The sequence below is a fragment of the Mustela lutreola genome, chromosome 7 (genome assembly GCF_030435805.1).
Source record: "Mustela lutreola isolate mMusLut2 chromosome 7, mMusLut2.pri, whole genome shotgun sequence".
NCBI classification, from domain to species: domain Eukaryota; kingdom Metazoa; phylum Chordata; class Mammalia; order Carnivora; family Mustelidae; genus Mustela; species Mustela lutreola.
Window position 1 is genome coordinate 25,110,605 of NC_081296.1, and position 8,496 is coordinate 25,119,100.

General features: G+C 44.0%; 1 protein-coding gene across 1 annotated transcript in view; it reads left to right on the forward strand.

Moving 5' to 3' along the window:
- Positions 1 to 3,373, forward strand: part of ASB7 (ankyrin repeat and SOCS box containing 7) — a 48,196-nt gene extending 44,823 nt beyond the window's left edge. The window contains exon 6 of the mRNA XM_059180162.1: positions 971 to 3,373. Coding sequence (XP_059036145.1) covers positions 971 to 1,110 — 140 coding nt within the window. The 3' untranslated portion in view covers positions 1,111 to 3,373. The remainder of the gene's footprint in view (positions 1 to 970) is intronic.
- The last annotated feature ends 5,123 nt before the right edge of the window (positions 3,374 to 8,496 follow it).

The window sequence follows — 8,496 nt, forward strand, 5'->3', positions numbered from 1 at the left end:
TTATAAGGATACATGGCACAGAATAAGCCTCCAACATGTTAGCTTTTGCTATTTGTTACCATTTACATGAAGGCAAAATTTATGTGACCCCACATACAACTGAGGCACGGTTGCTTAGAATTCTTGCTTGGGTTTCTGGTCATTTTGGTAAAATACAATATTCAGAAGTGAACGGAATTGAATTTTGTAACTTCTGAGTTGAGCTATAGCAGTGGTTTTTATCGGCACAGGCTGAGGGTGTGAGGTTTGAAGACACGTGGATTCAGAATAGCTGGGGGTGTCTTTTCCACCTGGCTCCCTGCCCCCTCTGCCCTCGTACCTGCCCCGTCTATGCCCTTGTGCCCACAGCCAGGGGTCTGCTATGTCTAGATTCATGGTGAACAGGTGGGCGAATGTTGCTTGGGAAAGCTCCCTGGAGATCACGCTCGTGTCTAGGCTCCAGTGTCCTTGATGGGGAGCTGAAAGGAGGGGCCACATTAGACATCATCTCATTTGGTTTCCCCACCTCTTTAGATGGAGAAACTTTAGCCCAGAGGGGATGATTTGCTCCCCCTGGGTTCACTGAGCCTATTAGAGGAATTCCAGGATGAAAACCGGCATTCTCATTTGTAATGAAAAGAATACCAGCCTTAGACGCAGAAAAACTGGTTTTAGTCTCTGTCCAAAAAGCTGTAATTGGTCATCTGACATTGAGCAGTTGCTCAAATCCCTTGAGTCCTTAATTGTAAGGATAATTTCATGGAGGTGGAAATACCCATCCTCCCAGGGTTGTGAAAAGCATCAGATGAGACCTCACAAGAAGGCCCCCAGGGCACATCCTCTAAGAACCCATCTGGTCCTTTGCACTGGTCTTGGTGAAGTCCGTAGAGAGACATGTCCAGGTGAAACAAACAGTTCTTTTCAGAACTGAAAAAACCTTACATATTGTACTGTGTAGCTTTGTAACAGTTTCTTTTTTCTGTCTTTTTAGGACAGCCCAGAAACTTGCAGGACCTGTGCCGAATTAAAATTCGACAGTGTATAGGCCTTCAAAACCTAAAGCTACTTGATGAACTACCAATTGCCAAGGTCATGAAAGACTACTTAAAACACAAATTTGATGATATCTGATGTACACAGAACTGTGAGCAAGATTAGGAGTTATATTCCAGATACTTAAAAGGCTTTTTGCCTTGCACAAAGTATATCCTATGCAATTTCTGATTTGATGTGAAGTCAGAAAGCAGGTATACACTTTTAGGTATTTTGTTTGTTCGTTTGTTTGGTTTTCATGGTCAGGGGAGGGATTTTTTTATATATATGAACACACACACACACACACACACAGCACATGCTTGAAGGTCTTAATTTGGTTTCTTGGTCCAAGTTTAAGAGGTCCAAGCTTTCTATACGATACTGCATTTACGAAAATCGTTTTTCCGAAATGACACACGTAGCATTGGAGTGGAGAATTTTCCCCTTTTCAAACGTATGGTTTCTTGGGCATGCACGACATTATCAACCAGCAGAGTGCTTGTTAACCGGTTGGAGGCATGGTTTCACCCAGGGGGGTCCTGGGTCCTACTGGAAAATGCCTCAAGAAATTTTTAAAGTAACTCCGTCACCTCATTCATTTTTAATGAGTACAAATTGGCCATTTCAAACTGTTCCTTTTCCTAATTAACGTAGCTCTCGGATGACATCAGTCCAGTACCTCTGCTTTCCTGTTGGTGTGCTCTTGTTTTTAACTTATTTTTTTAACAACTGTAGTACACTACCTGCCCAGAGACACTGGATCTCAACTTCCGTCTCTCGTCGAATCGTGCTTTTAAAATAATTCATGGGCACAAAAATAACTTTATAAAGCCAGTGTATTCTGTTTTTAAAACAGTGCCTCCCGTGCAATACTCTTCCTGGTGTATTTTATCCATTATTTCACTCGCTGTTTCTCATTCCACAGCGGCTTTGACAGGCCTGTGAGAACAGGAACCACCACTTCAATTTCAATTGTAGGACCATAGGGTATCAGTTGCCATTTCCATTGTAAGCGTTGTCTTTTACTTCACTTTAAGCAGAAAATTTCCTAGCCTGGTGATAGAGTCTTCCCTAAAAATAGGCCAAAATATTGTTTAAGCCATTAGGCTTTACCGGTTAAATAACTTAGGGGTGGTTTCATGGTGTTTTTTTTTTTTTTGCCTTTCTTTTTTTTATTCTTCCCAATTTAAAAAAATAAAAAATTCTAAAGGGTACAGTTTCTAATGGGTGCACATCTGTAAGCCTGGTTGATTCCTAATACGCTAATTCAACATTTCCTGTCTATTTTTTAAGTTTATGCACAGTGAAGCTCTTCGGGACAGTTATTTTCTTTTCTGGGTTGATTGGGCATATGTTTGCAGTGTAAACACGGTTATGATAAAGTGTCAGTAACAGTGGGAAAGGTTCCAGAGACGTGAGGGATCTACTCTGATGCCCTGGGAAATGTGTTCTGTGCTTGATCTGTCATCATACTAGTTTCAGAAGAACCATTCCAGATATCCCAGTATTGTTCTCCGTGCTTTGGGCAATTTCAAAATATTTACACACTAGTAATAAATTTGTTATCAGACGTTTACAAGATGAAGGGCTTCTCTTGTCTGAATTTCTAGTTTTGAGCCATAAAGTCCAAAACTACTTCACCGGGAAAAGCATCACTAAGCAGAATGGAGCATCTTCCCAGGCTTCACCTTTCTTTAGGGAGCCTCTCTCAAGCACAGAGTCTGTTCCCTGGGATGCCGAGTGGCTTTGACATTGGTGTATGTGATTTGCTTGTGCCTAGGCAGAGAGCACAGGTTCCTAAAGAACGGGCAGCTTCGGACAAAGAAGGATTCGGGGGGATCGCTGATGGGGTACATAGACTCTCTTGCAGGGAGCGAGTCAGAGTACAGCCCATTTGGTAAATCATTCCAAAACTAACGGGAGCCTGACGGATAGAATTGGATGGTCTCCTGTCTCTAGAATGGCCTCTTCTGAGAGAGAGTCCCTCCTGCAGCTGAGCTCATCCTTTCCACCAGTGCCCAAGTCAGATCTGAGACATACTCGCAGTGTCAGAAACCGCATGGCCAGAAATGAATTGAGTGTTTTTCCCTGCTCCGACCCCACCCCAGGGAGACAAGGAGCGGGGAGGCCAGGCACCCGGGACCCCTGCTCTGAGCAGCGGTAGGAGCACTACCTTTGCACGGGGCTTGTTTCCTCAAACGTGTGTATTCATTTATTCAGGTAGATGAAAATGACCTTCTCTCCCCCAGCCATTCAGAGGTTTCCATACTAAGATAGCCACTGAGTTTGAGTCAGGGAATTCCAAGTAGAAAAAATCAGATAAAGGTAAATTCTTTGTTCTGCACTGCTGCTGCGACTTTAGGAAGAAAAAAAAAAATTATGAGAGCTCTTCCTTGGAATTGAAATTTCTATTTAATGAGAAAGTGTATAATTCCATTATTTATTGTTGGAGGTTTGATTTACCTGGAAACTTAAAAAGAATGTTTTATTTTTGTTAGTAAAATCCCAATCACATATCCTGTTTAACCATAACTAAAATTTTAGTCTCGAAGGTGGTAACCAGCAGAACGTAGGGATGAACGTGCAGGTCCGCATTTCAGTTTAATTGGCAGAGAGATGCATCGGGTGGTCACGTAATGAGTAGGGAGAACAAGTTATTTTCAGAAAACCGACTGATTGGCTTTTCCAGAATCTTCACTGAAATGTTCCGAATATTATCAGATTTGTCGCTGACCCTTCCATGTTCCTTTTGAAATTTATTATTTAAGCCTGTTCCTAAACCTGTATAAAAATATATTTGGCAAGTACACCAAAGAAACCAACTCATAAACGATTATGATCATTAATGAACTGCAAACCTCATCTTTTGAAAACAGAAGATTTTTTTTTCGTGTGTGTAAATATTTGTGTTTATAAATGTACAGCAGAGTTAAGAGTGTTTTTTAGATTATTTAATGCCCATATTTCTAAACTATTTACTACAAAATAATCCACGCTTGTTAGTTTGGAGGACTTGACTGTTTTGTTTTTTTAATTCATTATCCGTCATGCTTGGAACAGCATTTCCGCTAGAGAATTCAGTGTTCTGGCAGTAGCAAGAGTACACATCTGGAGCATGAGGAATCTAGAGTGATTTGTCAGATGCGTACCCTCAGAGACAAGAACGTATAGTTTCATTACCAGAGTGGACCAGATGCAAACGGAGATTCTAACTTTTCCCGCAGAGTTGCTCATTAGCCCAGAATGTGATTGGGATGAGGCCCTTTGCCCACAAATTTAGCTTTCATGTAACTCCTAGTGTGTTATATCATAATGTATTTTGTTCTTTCTTTGTAATGTAAGTTTTGCTTTGGGTCAATTTGAATTAAAAAAAAAAAAAACTTAAATCTGGTTTTAAAAAAATGGTATTGGAATTGTGTCTTATTTCTAGTCTGCCTTAGCTCTTTAATACTTCAGGCTGTTCGGTGAAAAGAAGCGGAGAGCTCTTTTCCTTCATCAGCGTTTTAGATCCTCGGGAATATTGTTGAGAGCAGGAGAGAGAAAACAGCACCGCCCTAGATCAAAGAAGACAGTTCGTGCCCCCTCCCCAGATCGCAGTTTCTGCTGCGTTCTGCATGGACCCACAACAGAAGCCCGTGGCATCCTCCAGTGGGGCTGAGTGAGCCCTGAGCCTTTTGGGGCTGATGGCCACTCTGCCTCATGCCTGCCATACCTCGACTGAGCACAGTTAGGATCACAGCGTTCCTAAGCACAGAACAGGAGAACAACGAATCCGAGGTGGTTTATTAGCCTGCAGGAGATAGAAGCAAGACAACTCGGATTCCACCTTCCCTTTATGTCGTCTCAACACAGCTTGGTTCAGGAGAGACTTCAGGCGACGGCGAGTGACGGTATTCTGAGGAAAAGGGAGGCCAGACGACAGAGGTGGAGCACCTCAGGCAAAAAAAGTCAGTATTTTGCAGTTCAGCTTTGTTGCGGACTCGTTCAGGGTTTGGCACAATTGAAGGCCAGGAATGGGACATTTGAAACGATTCTTAACGATCAGCAGGAGAGTTCAGATGTGAAAAATAGCTGTGTTGCTTGGAAATCTTGAGGTCATTCCTTTTCCAATATGATGTAAGTAGTGTATTGTTTTTTCAGCTGACAGTTTATAAAAATGGCTTTCTAGCTATAGATAAAACAGATTATCTCCTTGATAAAAAAATCATATAATATACACACATATGTGTATATATATGTACATATACATATATAAATACATATATATATAATATATATACATACACACACACACACACACACACACACGCACACACACACATATATATATAAATAAATATATTTCCACATCCTCTGTAGCTGGGTTTCAGGGAAGAAAAAAAATGGATTTATATCATCTGCCTGGATTTATGTCACATCATGCAACTGTGTTCTCTTAACGTCTTACAGATTTTGATGTTAGAATTTATATGAGCTTCAGTACCAATAAAGATTTTAAATGTCCACTGCCAGACACTGGCCTGCAGGCCCGAGCTGCTGCAGACTCCTAAGCTAGAGAAGTCATTTTTGTCTTTATGCTGTCATGAATTGTCATTACTGGTGAGGTGTCCCGAGTCTTCGAGAACCCAAAGGGAGCGTCAAGCAGGATCTCATGACTATTCTTGTATGCTGCCGGTGAGCAGGCGTCAAACTCCTGTGCTCTATTTCTTGAAGATCATGATGCGTTTTATAGTTACCTCTTTATGTTCCAGAAGAACGCCGTGATGCCCGAGTGACAGTTAAAGTTCTGAATTCCATTGAAAAAGACTGAGGTGATTTGCAGAAGGCCCCATGAGAGCTCATCGATGTGGGCCTGGAACCCTTAGTGCTTTTGGCTGCAGTGTTGTCCTGTTTTCCGAAGGAATGCCAACACTCGGTAGTGAGATGTGCCCTTTTCGTTTCATTGATTCCTTGATCCCCATGGTGCCTTGTGCTGAGTTACTATTTTGTATCCACAAGAAGTGATTTAGCAATTCTGAAGACCCATTAGGGGCAAAGGATCGGATCCAAGGGGGTGATTCTCTTCAGCTGCAGATAGGACCTTAAGAAAAGTTCGTATCATCATGCTTGTGGTTATTATAAATACATTTTGAATCTTGGGTTGTTCCAGCATTTTAAAAATCACACTTAGTACATTGCTTTATGTTTTCTTTTAATGAGGAAATTGCTCTTAGGTTAGTTAAGTGGAACTTCTTGTACGTTACACCAAGTAGTAATGAAGTGATTCACTTTTCTGTGAAATGGCATTTTATGAATCAGAAAAGAGCTGGCTTCGTTTGGACAATGGGACTTAGTTGAAGTGGAGAGACTCGGTCACGTGGTGAGTAGACTGACCCTTTGTGACTGACGTGGAGGTAATCCAGCTGCAGATAGTTCCTATTTTATCTGGCAAACGGAGTCATATTTTTCTTGCTGCTCAGGCTTGAGCTAATGTTGCTTTTCTTCCTCTGATAGTTTTGGGTCAGGTCATTGCTCAGTTTTCTTTTTCTTAACAGCAAAAAGAAAAAGAAGAAGAACATTTGCAGGGCACAGGCTTACTGTACATGACCGCTTTGTATTCCTCTAGAGGCCTTCCGGGTTTTCTCTCCTAGTTCTGGCCACTTAACCCTTTAGTGAGGTACATACGTGTGCACGGGGTATGGCCTTGGCCTCACTGAGTTGCTTTTGTGTGCTGATTTTTAGAGCTCCCAGAGCGCTGGTTTTTTCCTGCCTTACCTGGGCAGAATGATAGCCGAATATCATTTAGGAAGAATGTTCTAGCCAAACTAGTCAGAGCTACATCCATCTACCATCTTGGTAGTACCAGAAAGGAATAGGTTGCATTTCCTCCTGGTTTATTACTGATGCTCTTAAGAAATCATTTGCTATGGGGTGCCTGGGTGGTTCAGTTAGTCAAGCATCTGCCTTTGGCTCAGGTCACAATCTGGGATCAAGTCCCGAGTCAGGCTTCTTGCTCAGCGGGGAGCCTGCTTCTCCCTGTGCCTGCTGCTCTCCCACTTGTTATCTCTCTCTCTCTCTGACAAATAAGTAATATCTTTTTAAAAAATCATTTGCTGGGGCACCTGGGTGGCTCAGTGGGTTAAGCCTCTGCCTTCGGCTCAGGTCATGATCTCAGGGTTCTGGGATCGAGCCCCGCATCAGGCTCTCTGCTCAGTGGGGAGCCTGCTTCCTCCTCTCTCTCTGCCTACTTGTGATCTCTATCTGTCAAATAAATAAATAAAATCTTTAAAAAGAATCATTTGCTGTAAGTCCACTGTACAGTGAAGTCCTGGAGGACAAACCTTAGGTCTTAACTTACTGAATCTCAGATAGTTCCCGGAGGCCTCTAAGGAAACCAGGGCCAAGTGGGTGAGAGCATCAGCATTTCTCAGCACCAAATCTCAGGTAAGTGCAGTCTTGATTCCTGCGACCATTGCCTTTTGCTGCTCCTTCCTCTTAACCCTCTCCTCCTCCTCCCTCCGGCCCTCCTCTCCACCATGAGCACTGCCAGTGGACCCACACGATCCCCCATACGTGGCCTTATGATGGCAAGCTTCCAAAGAGAGACCACCAGACTCTGTAGGGAATTCTGCCTATCGGGAGACTGCCTACCTGTGATCTGGCGTGGAGCAAAAGGATTGCAGTCTCTGTTGGGGCAGCAGACCCTCCATGCATGTCCAGTTCAGAGCACGCCTGCGGACAGGGAGCCCTGACTCCCTGTGTGTCTCCGTGGGCTAGAGCTGTTCCTGGACAGAGTTCTTCTCCGTTCTCAGGGCAGCTAGATGGGGACCAAGGCAGAGCCCCTGGCCCATCACCCCCCCACCCACCCACATGCTCTTCTCCACTTTTCCTCGTACAGCACAAATCAAATCACTTTCTCTGTAGCGGGAAAGCACCGGCATAGTTGGCCCATCCCGTTCTTTAACCCCTTCTGAGCGCCTCCCTGGCATAAGGCCTCACCTTGTCCAACACCACCAGTATTTTTCCAAGGACTTAATCTTGTCCAGACCCTTTTGCAGGTGGAAAGCTGGTCAGTGAGAATGGAAGCAATTCGGTGGCTGTGGCCCCACATGGAGTGGCTGGTGGGCAGGGCACGGAAGCCCGGCTTCTCTGTTCAGCCCCGACATTCCCTGCCTCTCCCCGGCCCAGCTGGCCCTGCTCTCGCTGGCTCCAGCTCTTTCTCATGAACAGAAACTGACCCAGAGCAGTAACGGGGTGAGAGACATTTTGGCAGAAGTTGGCGGGGCTCTTCTACAACTACTTCCTAGATTGAAAGCTGAGAGCTCTCTCTGAGACCTCCGTCTTGGCCTCCACCACGACTTTTGGATGCTCTGAATCAAAGAGAAACAGCGAAGGTTCTGGGGACATCCTGAAGAGGTGCATTGCCAGCCTTGTAGGGGTGGCAAATGGGAATTCTGAGCCCACCCTGTTTGTTTAGCACTGCGGGTTGACAAGACGGGCTCC